The following is a 16,752-nucleotide window of genomic DNA, read 5'->3' as shown; positions in this document are numbered from 1 at the left end:
TGTCTAGTTAAAGAAAACACTAAGTGTCTCTAGGGAATGGCCTGGCTAGCAAGTCTGGAACACAAGTAGAAGGTCACCTCTATTTCCAGTACAGAAGATTCAGTGAGCGAAAATGGGGGGCAGTAAAGGATATTAAAAAGAAAACCTGTCCACTGACATTGGAATGAAACAAAAAGTACAAGCTGTAAAATGTTCAGCAATACAAAGGGTAAGATAAGAATTTCACATCAGGAATGGTTTTCAGAACGAGGTGAAACAGTGCTGGCACTGTGCTCAGTGCTTTATGTTCATCATCTCACTTAATCTTTTTGACCACTGCACAAAGTGGGTATTATTATTATCATCCCATTTTATCACAGGAAACGGAGGTTTGGAGACCCAACCTCATTTGTCCAAGTGTCAGACACTTAGCAAACAGAAGAAGCAATTCTCTTTAATTCTCTTAAACCATAAGATGCTACAACTGCATTCTTTTGTCTCTCTTTTTTTTTTAACGCAAATGCTAATGGCGATGCCACTTTCCCCACATTTCTTAAAGATATACTTGACATGGAATGTATTCATTTTAAGTGAAAACATGGTGATTTGAGATATGTATATATTGCAAAATGATAACTACAATAAGTGTGTTTGTTATTAACAATAACTATGTTACACTTAACTCTGATCACCTCACAGAGTTGCAGTTCTTTTCCTTGTGATGAGAATATTTAAAATCTACTCTCTTAGCAACTTTCACGTTTAATGTACAGTATTGTTAACTGTAGTCACCATGCTATACATTACATCTTTAGGACTTATGTATCTTACTATTGGAACTCTGTATCTTTTGACCACTTTTACCGTTCACCTGCTCCCCACCCTGCCCTCACTTCTGGCAGCCATGAATTTGTCCTCTTTAAGTTCATTTTTTTTCCGATTCCACATATAAATGAAACTATATTGTTTTGTCTGTTTATGTCACTTAGCATAAAAGTCCCACATTGTGGCAGATGGCAGGATTTCCTTCTTTTTATGGCTGAATTATATTCATTTTTTTTTCTTTCTATTACATTTCCTTTATCTATTCATCCATCGTTGGACACTTAGGATGTTTCCATATCTTGGCTGTTGTAAATAATGCTGCATATATATCTTTCTGAGCTAGTGATTCTGTTTCCTTCAGATAAATACCCAGAAGTGGAATTTCTGGATCGTGTAGTACTTTTTGAGGACCCTCTCTGTACTGTTTTCCATTGTGGCTACTGCAATTTACATACCTACCCCCAGTGTATGGAGGGTTCTTTTTTCTCCACATCCTTACCAATATTTGCCATTTCTTGTCTTTTTGATGATAGCCATTTCAACAGGTATGAGTTGACATCTCATTGTGGTTTTGACATGCATTTACCTGATGATTAGTGATATTGAGCACCTTTCCATATATCTGTGGGCCATTTGTCTGTCTTCTTTTGAGAAACGGCTATTCAAGTCCTTTGCCCATTTTGAGTTTGCTCAAAATGTTTACTTTTGAGTTTATTTTTGCTTTTGTTGCCTTTGCTTTTGGTATTAAATTCAAAACAAAAAAATCATTGCCAAAAACGATGTCAAGGAGTTTGGGAGTTTTATGGTTTCAGGTCTTACATTCAAGTTCTTAATCTATTTTGAGTTAATTTGGGGTATGGTGTAAGATAGGGGTCCGGTTTCACTTTTGCATGTGGTGCTGTGGGTAGTATGGACACTTTTAACAATGTTAAATTTTCTAGTTTATGGGCATGGAGTATCTTTCCATTTATTTCTGTTTTCAATTTCTTTGATCAACATCTTACAGTTTTTAACATACAGATCTTTTGCCTCCTTAGTTAAATTTATTCCTAGGTATTTTATTCTTTTTGATGCAGTTTTAAATGGAATTTGTTTTCTTACAACTGCAGTTTTTTTTCACAACCAACATTTATTTATTTACAATGCACTCTTAACCCTTGTGGGGATGCAGACTCCCAGCTCTGTTCTAAGTCAGCAGCTGTGTGACTTAGAACAAGGAAGCTTAATTTTCTGTGCTTTGTATTTGCCATCTGTAAAATTGAAATAATGATAACTATGCAAAGTTGTCCTGAGAAAATTAGAAATAAGACAGTGGTTTGGGGATTGACAGCATCAGATAGAGAAGGAAGAAGAGGTTTCTTCATCTCTGCCTGCCTGTGTGTTACCTCTTGATTGTCTTTGTAATTCTTGCCTCAGACCTACTACCTACTCTCTCTCTTCAAGTTCTGCCAAACTCAGCCCATGTGACTGCTCCAAGGGACGCAAAGTAAGAGAGTGTTCAGAAATGACTCTAAACTGACAGCTCATGCTTTAGCCAACTTTTGAAAATGCTAGAGCCAGTTTGGAAAATGTAATCTCCATTGAAAATTCCTTATGAATTCCAAGGACTAGAAACCTTGCCAAATGTGTGCTAAGGAAAACCTCTCCTCTGATCATCCAAAATGGGCCTAGAAACTATCATGTTTGCATGGGTCCTGCAGGTGGAACTTTATGAATCCTTCTTCTAATATTGCTCTCAGGCTCCGTATATGAACAGAAGACATCCTAAAATAGCCTGGTCTGTGACTAAATTTAGAAGTTGACCAGAGGTCAACTATCCTCCCAAAGAGAAAACAGTCTTTAAGCAACAAGAAAAGCATTTTCTGGTAGTTACCCTCCTACCAACGTGCTTTCTCATCTGCCTGACCCCAAGTGGAGAGTTTGAAGCTGGTGGACCTGGGTGATGAGGGAGGTGGGAGCACTGTGAGAGACTCCCAAGTGACAATGAATTGGCCAAAGGGAGGCTCAGGGCAACTGGATGGGAAAGGGAGAAGGTTCATCCAAAGTGTATTTTCCTGAAGTTCCTGTTGTGGCTCAACAGGTTAAGAACCTTACTAGTACCTATGAGGATGTGGGTTTGATCCCTGGCCTCACTCAGTGGATTAAGGGTCTGGCGTTGCCATGAGGTACAGTGTAGGTCAAAGATGCAGCTCAGCTCCAGTGTTGCTTTGGCTATGACATAGGCCGGCAGCTGCAGTTCCAATTAGACCCATAGCCCAGAAACTTCCATATGCTGAGAGTGCAGCACTAAAGAAGAAAAAAGAAAGCCTCTTTTCCTCATTTGAAAATCATGCTGGTGTTCCTCTCAGAATGTCCTCACAGCCACAAGGCTTCAAGGGAATGATGTTGCCAGCAGAAGGGCAACTACCTTCTTAGCCAAATCAGGAAAAGAGTGACCAGTTGTCCTATTTACCTGGAGCAGTCCTATTCATTCTGCCTGGGGCAGTCCTGGTATAATTATTCATTGCCCCTACTTTCTTGATCCAACATGTCCTTGTAAGCAGTACTTGATAGTAAAGCACCCTTCAGGCTCCCCTCAATCAGGCTTCACCTCTGTTCTGGCTCCCACCTCCCTTGCACCCACTTACTCTGCTCTTGTTTTATCGGATGCTTGCTTTGTGCAGGCATGTGTCGTGACGTTCTTCCCCTTATCTGGTGACACCTTGACCTGATACAGCAGTGAGATGGCAGAGCACAGTCTGAGAGCCCACTGAATCAGATGCTGGAAGCCACCCCTACCTCATTCCATTATAGGAAGTTCTCTTCTTCTTAGCCATTTTTGGGAACCAATTCAAATCTGCTGTTTGCTTTTTGAGTGTGCACTTTTCCCTTTTGCTTCCCCCCAGACAATATTAATACCCACCATTTTGTTGGAAGACGTATTTCATGCCAGGCACATAGCCAATGGCACCCTTCTCTTCATGAGAAATAGTCCAGGTGCCCACCTTGAGGAAATGAGTTCTGCACACCCACAAGAGCATGATCATCAAGGATGTTATATACAGTCGCACAGATACACTGCACAACCTTGGGGAGTACCATTCCCCAAAGCTACACTGTGAGGAGCTGTATAGTGCACTGGCCCTGATGTAGAAGGTAATAAAAATAATCTATCTCATTGTTTATTAACCTCTGGACCAAGCCCTTTGTCTAGTATCTTTAAATGGAAGACCTCATTTAACCTGTTCCATAACTCTGTGATGTCATAATTAAATTTTTATCCTCACTTAAAGATGAGAAAATTTGCAGCTCAGCCAGGTTAATTCTTCCAAGTTCATACATTTGCTAAGTGGTAAGACTGGGATTTGAAGCCCAGCAGCCTGACCTCTGGATCCCATGCTCTGAATCTTTATATTCTACTTGCCTGCCATGTCAACATGCATCTAATGTGAAAGCTTTTATTTATTTATTTATTTATTTATTTATTTATTTATTTATTGCATTTTAAGGCTGCACCTGTGACATATGGAAGTTCCCAGGCTAGGGGTTGAATCAGAGCTGCAGCTGCCGGCCTATACAACAACCACAGCAACACCAGATGCAAGCCGTGTCTGAGACCTACACCACTGCTCACAGCAACACTAGATCCTTGATCCACTGAGTGAGGCCAGGGATCAAACCTGAGTCCTCATGGATGCTAGTCAGATTCGCTTCTGCTGCACCACAATGGGAACTCCCTGAACGCTTTTATTTTTAATGGCTTGTCCAACCTCTTTCTGCACAGTTGGCCTGAAAGTAGAATTCCCTTTACTGGTGACTACTCCCACTCCCTTCTTAAAAGGAAATTTTGGGTCCAGTTAGTTGACAATCAGATCTTAAGCCATGTAATTGGGAGAGAGTATTGATGATGACAAAGCACTTCATCATTATTCATTGAGAGGCCTGTTGGCTGTGCAGGGAAAGGGGCACCAGTGTGCCTTCACCATAACATAAGGGTAGAGCTTGGACTTTCAGATGTAGAGCAAAATAATTGGAGATGAGAAAAATGCTCTTTCCAGACATTCATGTCCCATTTGTTTGTGCCTTAGAATCACTGTCTTTTAAACAAAAACCGTTGAACATGTGGCTCTGGGAAATTGACTTCAAATCTCTCAGTTCCAATTAACTCATCTGCAAAATGGGAATTGCATGGTGTCCTTTGCTGAAGGGTCATGGAGAGGATTAAGTGAGGGATTTGGCATGGTGCCTAGAATATTTTAGACCTACAACAAATGTTCCTTTTCTTTGTACAGGTGATTCTTGATGGAGGTTTCATATGACAATCAGCACTTCAGCTTAGTCTCTGTAACAGTGTTGGGCTTTTAAGATCACCCGCCAACTTTGGGCTAGTTATTTAGCTTTTCACTGCTCACTTTTTACTCACTTTAAGAATTATTGGAGTTCCCGTCGTGGCGCAGTGGTTGACGAATCCAACTAGGAACCATGAGGTTGCGGGTTCGGTCCCTGCCCTTGCTCAGTGGGTTAACGATCCGGCGTTGCCGTGAGCTGTGGTGTAGGTTGCAGACACGGCTCGGATCCCGCGTTGCTGTGGCTCTGGCGTAGGCCGGTGGCTACAGCTCCGATTTAACCCCTAGCCTGGGAACCTCCATATGCCGCGGGAGCGGCCCAAGAAATAGCAACAACAACAACAAAAAAAAAAAGACAAAAGACAAAAAAAAAAAAAAAAAGAATTATTATACTCATGAGGCTGAGTTTAAATATGACTTTGAAATTATTTTGAAAATTACTGTCATAAAAACTTATTAATAGTATTATAATCTAATATATGAATTTACTTAGAACTGCAGAGGTCTTTTGATCAAGTTTGAATTGTGAGTATGTAAGTTATGTATCTCTTAGCTTTAATAAGGAGTGAATCTCCTGGGTCTTGCAAGTGTTTTTTTTTTTTAAACTTTACCCAGGATACTCTCTTTCCTCCCTGGTACCTCTGCATCACAACAAGGCTGCCCTGCTCCTTCCCTCACTTCACTGACCCTTGTTCATCCTTCAGGCCTCAATCAAGATGTCACGTCCTTTCAGAAGGCCTTGCTGATCACACCTCCCCTCAAATGACTGAGTCTAATGGCCCTCCTCTCAGCCTTCATATCACCCTGAAAATACTCTGCTTAAGTAGTTAGCACTCCCCATTATTGTTGCCTGTTTCCTTGTCTATGCTATATCAGCTGTTTGAGCTCAGAAAGTGTGTTCACCAGAGTTTTCCCTAGCATTTAGCACTGTATCTACAACACTGAAGACAGTTGATGCATGAATAAATCTATGATGGAATGGAGGAACAAAATAATAGTTGGGTGGAGAGAGGGAAGGAAGGAGGGGAAAAGCAAGACATTATAGAACAATGTCTCCCAATTGGGCCTTTCTTTTTTAACTCTTTAGAATCATGACATTCTAGAGTGTCTTTTAGAGCAGTCCAACAAACTCTGTTTCGCCTGCAAGAACAGCTGTTTTATTTCCTTGTCACACTGCCATGGACAAGCTGTGCTTGGACCTTTCTGGCCTTTGTAGAGCTGCCCACCCCATGGATGTTTGACCCAGAGCAGGGATTTGGGCCATTTTAATGCATATTTGGATTTTAAAAACTTTTATTGAGATCAGCTGGGGAATGATACCCAAGTTCATCTCCTTAGCACAGGAAAATTAGTAATGAGCTGCAGGTCCTCAGTCAGTTGGTCACAAAGATTTTATGAAGTTTTCAATAGGGAATGATCAGGTTCTGATGTATGAACAAGGACCAGATATTGACTCTTTATTACTCATTCCCTCATTAATTGATTCAACAAATATTTATCGAGCACCTGCAAAGTGCCAGGCACTAGGCATTAGGGATGCAGTGGAAAATGGGAAATTGCTGTAGTGGGACTGATGATCTAGTGAGAGAGACAGATGGAAAACAAGCAGACAGAAATGCTGTGATGGGAACAAAAAGCAAGGTATTGAGATAGAGACAGAGCATGATAGGCCAGTCCTTCCTTCTCTAGGGTGGTTGGATGTAAGGGGCAAGAGGAGGTGATTCTAGGTAGAAGGAGGAAGGACAGAGCCCTGTGTGTTTGAGGACAAAGGCAGAGCATGTTGGGAGAGAGCTCACAAAGGGACCAGAAGGCTGAACTGATGCTGGACCCACAGGAGTGCTCAGGTTATTTTATATGTTCTGTAGCCAGGACAAGGGTTTGAATTTTCTCCTAAGCAGTGTAGGAAATTTCCAAGCCCTTCTGGGACCTGGCCTCCACCCTCCTTATGGAATCCCCATCTCAAACTGAAGGCTCTAAGGACCTCAGACTGCTGTAGTCTTTCCCCTGCTCCATTTCCCCACAACACCCACCTCCAGCAATGCCTGCTGAACCCCTCCTGAGAGCACCTCTATCACCCACATCTCCCCTAAACCTAGTTAACTCAGCTCCGCCTCTTCCCACTCCCTGGGCACCCTTTCCAGTTGTGATCATTCCTGCCCTTGGTCCTTCCTCTTCTCTCACTGTCCCAGCTGCAGATACCCTGATGCCTCTCACACTCTCTGTTAGGAAACCCAAACCTGCTCACACAGCCATACAAGGTGGCCCCTAGTACTAAACCCCAGGGGTCACCAGTTAACCAGCTGTCTTGACACATGGACCTCCAGCTGGAAGAAGCAGCCACACTGGATGTCATACAGAGACAGTAGATGAGTAGGATGATGTCAGGGCTCTAACCCCATGCCCAGCACAGAACTTGGCCCATTGCAGATAGGCAGACCTCATTTTATGGTGCTTCATGTTAGTGCATTTTGTAGGTACTGTGGGGTGTTTGGGGTTTTTTTTACAAATGGAAGGTTTGTGGCAACCTTGCGTCAAGCAAGTAATCAGCACCACTTTTCCAAAAACATTTGCTCACTTTGCATCTCTGTGTCACATTTTTATAATTCTCTCAATATTTCAAAGTTTTTCTCCATTGTATTTGTTACAGTGACCTGTGAACCGGGATCTTTGATGTTACTACTAGAACTTGCTAACGGCTGAGGTGATGGTTAGCTCTCTTTAGCAGCAAAGTATTTTTTAAATTGGGTACACTGTTTTTTTTTTTTTTTAGACATAATGCTATTGCACATTTAGTAGACTATAGTGTCAATATAACTTTTACATGTGCTGGAAAACCAAGAAATTCATGTGACTTGCTTTATTGTGGTATTCTCTTTATTGTAATAATCGGGAACCAAACCCTAAAAGTCTCTGAGGTCTGCTTGTATTGGTTGAATGAGTGAGTAACTTTAAATTTTTGAAATGTCTCCACAGTATTATTTCTGCCTTTTTCCCTAGCAAGTATACTGTTGGGGGACAAAGATGTCCAAACTCCACACATCTGACTTTGAAAATGAACCTGCTGATAATTTGAGGATGGCTTTTTCTATTTTTAATTTAAAGAAATGTTATGGATTTTCTGTTGTGGCTCAGCAGGTTAAGAACCTGACATAATGTCCAAGGGATGCGAGTTTGATCCCTGGCCTCACTCGGTGGGTTAAGGATCTGGTGTTGCTGCAAGCTGCTGCATAGTTTGCGGATGTGTCTCGGATCTGTTGTTGCTATTCCTATGGCATGGACCAGCAGCTACAGCTGTAATTCGACCCCTAGCCTGGGAACTTACATATGCCATAGGTGTGGGCCTAAAAAACAAAGCAAAATTTAAAGCAATATTAAATAATTGATTTGTAATTTGCATTCCTTTTCACAAAGACTCTGTGTAGCACATTCAGATGCTGCACCATCAGTTTCCCCGTTTGTCCTTTGACTTGGTTGTCCGCACACTACCCAGTAATGGTAGCCTGGCCCTCATAAGGATGCAACAAGTTCTTTCATCCATGGAGAAAATCAATAACCTTAAAAAGTTGAGTAGGTGACTATGAAGAATGATTTTCTTCCCTCCATGATTAGGGTATCTCACCAAAAAAGTGTAAAGCAACTTGATTCCACTTTTGAAGGAGACAATTTTACCCATTGTATTAAAAGACCCTTTTAGACCATCACCCTGTAGCCAACCAACCTAGCTAAATAAAATAGCTTATTTATTTTTTATTTTATAGCCCTCAATTTTAAAAAGTTATTTCCTCCCTGTTGGTTTCACCATATTTACGATCACATGTAGCTATGGGACAATAGGCAAGCTACCCAAGTTAACCCAGGGCTGTGATACTGCTTTCTTAATTACAGTGTGTGCTGAATTGCAAAGAGGCTGGTGGTATGACTATACTTGGTATAGTTTTTTCCTAAAAGCTGTAATGAAACTGGAGAAAAAAAAAAATCTTTTGGAAATTAAAATAAGGTTAGTTAAGCTCTCTGGCTATTTTTTAGAACATTCTAGATCATATTCCAGGACAGAGAAGTCATAAATCCGAAGTGGGTGGGAAAAGTGATATTACCGAAAGCTGATAAAAAAATCCTGTAGTGTGGGCTGGATTTGCTTTCTGATTACCCAGCCCCTATGCTCTAGTTAGCATTTAAAACTCCAGGAGAAAAGCCATGCTCATGATTTCAGAGCTGCTATTGACTCATTCCAAACCACCGGGCAAGTCACTTATTTACTTAGTTTAATTTTTTTAAACGTTATATTCAAAGTAAGGTTTCCCAACGCCCTTTGCCACCATTGAGAAAATAGTTTTTATGGTAGTTAACCATTATCTAAGACCAGGGCAGAATCACTTAATGGGCAGAAAGTACCCAGTAATCCTTGCTTTTCTGCTCTAAACTGTTATTTATTGATACAGGTTGAAGCCCTATGGATTAGTAAAAATGGAAGAGAACACTGGATGGTTTGGTCCAGGTTGACTGTTCAATAATCATTGTCTTCTCTGAGTCACCTAAGGCCTTATTTAATAAGGAATTACTTCTCCATGGGGAGTTAAATATGTCTTCTTCATAGTTCTAGACATCACAGATTAACCATTGTTTTGTTTTGTAACATTCAGTGGCTTATTTGGCTTTTGTGTTTTTAATAAAGAAACAAAAACATTATTCCTTCACAACGGTTCCCAGAATCCTCCAGGGGAAGAAAAACCACCAGAACTGCTAAGCCAGGGTTGAGCTAGATACTGGGCTCAGCCAGCCTCCTGCACTGGTGGGAAGGGATTTGTTCCTCTTTGCTCATTTCACACTGTGTTCTATTTTTAGTTGTGCCCCAGAAAACTTATGAATGATTCTGTACTCTCAATGTTGAGATTTGCTTCCAAGGGGCAGAAACCTTGAGTTAAGTTTGTACATGATAAGGGGCTACCAGGACATACCACCTACATATCCCTTCTACTTTCTGAAAGGAAAAAAAAAAAAAAAAAAACAGCTCCCAAAAGATGTGGGTATACCAGATAATCCAGCCTTTCCTTTCCTAAGGATATACCCAAAAGAGCCAAAATCAGGTGTTCAGATTTCTGTATGAATGTCCATAGTAGCAAATAGCCAAAGAAGTCAACAACCCAGATGTCCATTAACATTTGAATAAACAAAACATGGTATATCCATACAATGGACTATTCAGCCATAAAAAGGAATGAAGTACTGGTTTATGTACAACATGGAAGGACCTTGAATGCATTATGCTAAATAAAAGAATCCAGGAGTTCCTGTCGTGGTTCAGTGGGTTAGGAACCCGACTAGTATCCATGAGGATGCAGGTTTGATCCCTGGCCTTGCTCCGTGGGTTACGGATCTGGTGTTGCTGTGAACTGTGGTGCAGGTCACAGACGTGGCTTGGATCCCGCGTTGTTGTGGCTGTGGTGTAGGCTGGGAGCTGCAGCTCTGATTTGACACCTAGCCTGGAAACTTCATATGCTGCAAGCGTGACCCTAAAAAGCAAAATAAATTAATTAATTAATAATAAAAATAAATAAGTAAATAAGTAAATGAAAGAAGATAGACACGAAAGACCGTATATCAGATGACTCCATAGTGATATGAAGAAGATGGTGGTGGCTGCAGGCTGGGAGGAAGGGGAGATGAACAGGAGTGCACACAAATAGCACAGCCTCTGCCCTCAGAGAGGAGCTATATTTTAGTAGCAAAGATGGACACTGAAGAAGTAGACAGCTAAGTAGCAAGGTTTTGTTATTATTTAAAATTCCATTTTTCATATGAGTAAACTGGGAGTTAGCCTAAACAATTGATCCCAGGATACCCAGGTTTTTGTGAGATGGATGGGATCGATGTTTTCATTCCCATAAACCAAGTGGAGAAAATAGAGCAAGTGGTATTCTTGGACGTTCCATTCTAGGAGGATCTCTGTGCCGACCACAGATTCCTTCTGTTTTTTTTTTTTTTTTTTTTTTGCTTTAACCAACAGCAAAGCCCACCTTAGAGGTTTTTACCTAAATTATCTGTGTTGTTAAAGGTCTTCCAAAGCCTATCCTATCGGAAGCATCTGCGTCACCCAGCATTTTAAAACTCTAGATTACATTGAAAAGCCACCATGTAACCAAGCTGGGTTAAGGACAGTTTAAGTTCCCTTTAACCAGGGATTACAAACCTGTTGCCCCTGGGCCTTATCCCACTACTGTAAGCTGTCGTTGTTCACATAATGTCCTTTAAACTTTCTCCTTTAGCCTCTTTAGGGAGGCCCATAAATTCCACTTCTTTTTTTTCCCTCATTAGCGTCCTTCTCTTTTATTAACTGCCTCATCCCATGAGTTTGGAATCCAACTTAACTCAGAAATGTCTTTCCTGATATACCTCTTGCCTTTCTTCTTCTTTTTTGATAGTAAAATACATATATTGTAAATTCACCATGTTAACAATTTTAAAGTATACAGAAAAGCTCTTCTCAAGTCCCTGAAGGGGGTTATTTATGGGGTATGAAACTGTCCCCTGAAATTGACAACTAGATGAGAGGCTGGAGTCTGCAGAGAGATGGGCTTAGAACATGAAACGGGCCTCCTGGACAGGGAATAACTTCCCTGATTCTAGAGGTATTCCAACACCATCTGGCCATAAAGAGAGTCAGTGTTCGAATGGGTGAAGTAATCAGGGCTTAAGGTCCTTTCTAAACCTGAAATCCATTCATTCACACTTTGATTGCTTCATTCAGATAGCCACTTTTTGAATGCCAAATGCTGTTCCAGGAACAGTGTCATTGTTACATGAGTCCAGGTTCATACTGCTCACTGTGTGACAGGCCAGTAAATCAAGAGAAGAAGTGTTGGCAGGAAGGAATGGCAACTTTATTCAGCAATCCAGCAAACTGAGAAGATGGTGGACTAATGTCCCAAAGAACCATCTTATCTGAGTTAGAATTCAGACTTCTTTTAGGCTAAAATAAGAAGGGGGTGTGGCTGGTTGTTGCCAATTTCTTGGCCCAGGAATCCTTTGTTCTTACAGCTGTCCAAGTAGTTCTGGTCAAAATGTTCCTATAATTCTCCAACAAAACCATTGTTACTTTCTTTTCTGCAGCTTTTGGTCTTTATATGAATGGGTAAGTGTTATACCTTTAAAGGTCAGAGCCTTGAGAATGGGTTGTAATGTAGATTTCAGACTATAGGCAGCATTCTTTTACAAAGGTGCAGAGCCAGCATGACTAAGCATAGGTGGCAGAGCCCAAGACTTCGAGCTAAAGGAAGAGCTTCAGTATGGAGTCAGTTTGTTCTTCTCTGTTACACTGTTAAATAATGGGCATAAAATAACGAGTTCCCTGCCTGCCCTCAAAATCTTACAGTCTTGGGAGATCCTCTGTGGCTCAGACATAGTGAACACACCTAGTACACATGAAGATGTGGGTTTGATCCCTGGCCTCACTCAGTGGGTTAAAGGATCTCTGGTGTTGATGTGAGCTGTGGTGTAGGTAACAGATGCAGCTTGGATCCCACATTACTATGGCTGTGGCAAAGGCTGGCAGCTGCAGCTCCAATTGAACCCTTAGCCTGGGAACTTTCACATGCCATGGGGGCAGCCCTAAAAACCAAAAAAAAAGTTACAGTCTTAAAGGGTAAATAGGAAAATGAATTATGATGATGTATCACAGGATATGAGAAGTCATCTGTTATCTTTCCATGTCACCACTTGTCTGTCTGTCTTTAACAGTGCACCAAGACTTGTGGCGAAGGTTCCAGGTACCGCAAGGTGGTATGCGTGGATGAGGACAAAGGTGGTGAGGTTCATGGCGTGCACTGTGACATGAGCACACGGCCTGCGGACCGCGAGAGCTGTAGTTTGCAACCCTGCGAGTATGTGTGGATCACAGGAGAATGGTCAGAGGTATGGTCCTGGGGATTCTGTCACCACTTTCAGGTCAATGATGGCCTAAGGATAGTAGAGTATGAGGGCAGGAATGTAGAAGATCACCCCCACCTGCTGATTCTACTCCTGAGAACTGTGAATCCTCAGACAAGTCCCTCTGTCTTCCTGGGCCAGAGTCCTTCATGTGAAGACTGAGGGAGTGCATATGATGGTATCCATGCTCCCCTCACCTCTTCATTCTGTCATTCACCTTGCCGTCCTGTTAGTGTGATTCAAAAACAATTCTTACAGGACTTACAAATTCATATGATATCTGTCGGTGTCTAAAGAAAATAGAAAGTATAAGAAAATGTCTTCATGTCAGGGAGGCAATAGGGAACAGTGAGATCTGTGACCAACTAGCATGTGATATGTAAAGGAAACAGGCTGTCTTTCACTCCAATGGAGGCCATGCAGAAATTTGGGCCCGCTGTTACCAAATCTGAGCTTTTAAGAGAAGACACAAATACGGGCTTTAATGTGAGCTCTCCTAATTTTAAAATGTGGACTCAGGAGTTTCTGCTGTGGTGCATTGGGATTGGCTGTATCTCTGGAGCCCTGGGATGCAGGTTCCACCCCTGGCCCGACACAGTGGGTTAAGAATCAAGGGTGTTACCACATCTGTGGCATAGGTTTCAACTATGGCTCGGATCTCGTCTCTGGCCCAGGAACTCCATATGCCAAGGGGCAGCCAAAACACAAAAGCAAGAAAGAAAAAGAAAATGAGGGCTGCAATTATTTGTTTAAAGCTTTGTATGGGGCAAACCAAATACTACCTTGGGCCAGATATGGCTTGCCCACCCATATTTAACCATCTCTGATCTGGAGGAACAAAATAATTCTCTGTAACATCCAAGGGATATCAAAAGTCTATTTTTCCTTATCTCTTGCAGTACACAGTGCCTACCTACAATTTTTATTATTAATAATCTAAAAGTAATAGTCACATGATTATATTTTCAAACCTCGTTGTATTTTCAAATACTAAAAGACCTTAAATAACATCAATAACAGTTGTCATTTGCCCCAAAGAAGGGAAGTTTCTGGGCATAGCAAAGATGCTTGCCATCAATAAGGTCTCATCATAGTCTGACAGAGCAGCAATATCATGTTTTAAAGAGATATTTGCACTTAGATGATATGTGTGTTGGGTGTTGAATAGTTGTTACTCTTAAACTCTTCCTAAAGCCTTTTCTACTATGTCTTCCCATCCTTCACTCTACTCCAGTGAATTTTCCTTCCCCCTTCCCCTCCCTTGGGACATTTGGCACTGTCTGGAGACATTTTAGTTGTCACAAATGGGGGAAGAGGGATGCTACTGGCATCTGGTGGATAGAGACCAGGGATGCTGGTAAACCATGCACAGTGAATAGCACTGCCCCAAATCAGAAAGCTCTCCTGCCCCATTGTCAGTGGTGCTGAGGCTGAGAAACCCTGCTGTACACCAACCCTACCTGTTCTTCATATGTTTCCAAAGAGTGGAGAAAAGATGTAGCCTGGATTATTAGAAATAGATTTACTATCAGCCACCCAGATACATGGGAAGCCCAGAGGAGTTGAAAATAGTCCTTGACTTTGGGTTTGAGGCATAAATGCCAACCCATTCAGATACCAAGGTGGAGTAGGGGAAGGAGCCTGGGGCGGGGGCTAATCATCTCATCAGTTCACCCCTGCTGGTGCCTTGAAAGGCCTGGTCCCTAACCTCAGGTCCCAGGGCTGCTGCACAAGGCCAACCCCTGGCACACAGCAGAGGAAAGCCTTCCTTTCTGCCCCTTCTCCTGCTTCATACCTCCATTCCTTGGACCATTCACCTCTCTGCCTCCTCTTCTTAGTTTCTGGCTTGGTTCTTGGTCACTCATCCTGCTAGAGTTTGGATGCCCTTCACACTGTCAAGGCTGACATCCTCTTCTTAGCTGGTCGTGGATGTGTGGTTATTATTATGCTGAAAGGGTTCTGGTCTCTCTAAAACTTGTCATGTTACTCTAATGGCTTTTGTATCACCTTACTCTTAAAGCCCAAAAGATGAGATTGAGAGAGCTTTTTTTTAAGTGTTCCATACAGACACAAATTCTGAGATGTATCATGAGTTGAAAAGTCTGCAAATTATACACAAAGATTAGAGCATTGGAGACAGGAGTTGGTACAGACACAAGGACCACGGGAAGGGACTCTGCAAAGGGAGTGATGCCCAAGGAACTGGCCAGAGTTCCTCTAGAAAAGCTTCTAGTAAAATGCAGGAGCCACAGGAAGATACCCCTTCTCTCTGAGAGTGTTCTGTGTGCTCCCTACTGGAGAATAGGGCGCCATCACCCCCCGTTGAATGTGTGTCTTTCTCTGGTTGGGCCCAGAGTGTATTGCCAGTGCAAGGAGCCCACATTCTCACTGTTTCATTTTGCTTTACTGTTCCTTTCAAATTAGAAAAACACCTCATACTCATGAGGAACATGCATGTGGCACCGGAGCATGGAAGTCAGCAGTAAGACTCCCGCACCCCTTGCTGCTCTCCCTCCCCAGAGATGAGAGAGTCTCTTACATGTCAGAACTCTGGTCTGCAATGGATTAAGGAAGCCAGAGGCAGTCAATGTTTTCAGGATGCTCTTAAAAACTACTGATGAGTGGGTGTTCTCTCCAGCTTCTTTTCAAAGATGTGGAGCCCTCTTAGTAAAGCCTGGCCATACTGGGGGCTCAGTTCCATCTGCAAATGCTGACTCCCCACTGCATCCCCCACATAAATAGCCACTGGGCTGCTTTGGCTCCTGGGCAGTGGTAAAGGGTCTTGGCACTTGCCTTCTCAGATGGTACAACCTCATTTAAATTGGTACAGACTGAGGTCAGGCATGCAAGCGCTGAGTTAGATACTCTAAAATAGCCATGGCTTGGACAGAAGCATCTGTCAGCTGTCTGTCCACACCTGAAACACCTCAGACCAGCTCTGCACTCCCCTAGCCTGGTGTCACCTGGGTCTTGGGGCATTTGAACAGTGGCAGCCAAAGAAGGAAGAAATGTACGCAGAGTATTTCCAGGTCCCAAGTCAGCTGGAAGGGAAGGGAAGGCACAGCAATATTCTGCGTGCCTGTGGCTGGGCCTCTTCCCTCCTCCCTCTGGGACCATGTCAAGGGGAGCCTTCCCTCTGAAAAAGTCACCAGAGAGGAAAGCTGTGTGGCTTAAAGCAACAGCTCAGAAGACACCAGGAAAAAGAGGAACACTGGATTTCATAGCGAATCAGAACAGATGGAGGCTCTGGTCTCTCATCCCAGAAAAAGCAAAACACACCCCATGCTGCAAACTCTTCCCAAGATTCATCTTGCCCCCTTCCCCCCACCGAAGAACCTTTGATCTCCAGAATCCTGATATGCTACCTTAATTTTTACGTCACGGAGTATGGCCAATGACTTGGTGACTTTGCTTAAAGATATCATCAAAACTGAATTTGTTGGTTAGTTGAGTTTTCTTTTTGAAATTAGATATTATATAAAATACCTAGCTGGGGAGGTTGAACATAAACTAAAACTTTTTTTCAATGATTTTTATTTTTTCCATTATTGTTGGTTTACAGTGTTCTGTCGATTTCTACTGTACAGCAAAGTGACCCAAAGTCACACACATATATGTACATTCTTTTTCTCACATATCCACCATCATTTTCCATCATAAGTAACTAGATATAGTTCCCTGTGCTATGTAGCAGGATCTC

General features: G+C 42.2%; 1 protein-coding gene across 8 annotated transcripts in view; it reads left to right on the top strand.

Moving 5' to 3' along the window:
- The window catches only part of ADAMTS9 (ADAM metallopeptidase with thrombospondin type 1 motif 9), a 175,486-nt gene that overhangs the window by 134,164 nt on the left and 24,570 nt on the right, over positions 1 to 16,752 (top strand). For all 8 annotated transcript variants that reach the window (XM_003132298.6, XM_021070781.1, XM_021070780.1 and 5 more), the window contains one exon: positions 12,864 to 13,037. In XM_003132298.6, the coding sequence (XP_003132346.4) occupies positions 12,864 to 13,037 (174 nt within the window). The remainder of the gene's footprint in view (positions 1 to 12,863; positions 13,038 to 16,752) is intronic.

This window comes from Sus scrofa, chromosome 13 (assembly GCF_000003025.6).
Source record: "Sus scrofa isolate TJ Tabasco breed Duroc chromosome 13, Sscrofa11.1, whole genome shotgun sequence".
NCBI classification, from domain to species: Eukaryota; Metazoa; Chordata; class Mammalia; order Artiodactyla; family Suidae; genus Sus; species Sus scrofa.
This window is presented reverse-complemented; position numbering and strand designations above follow the sequence as displayed.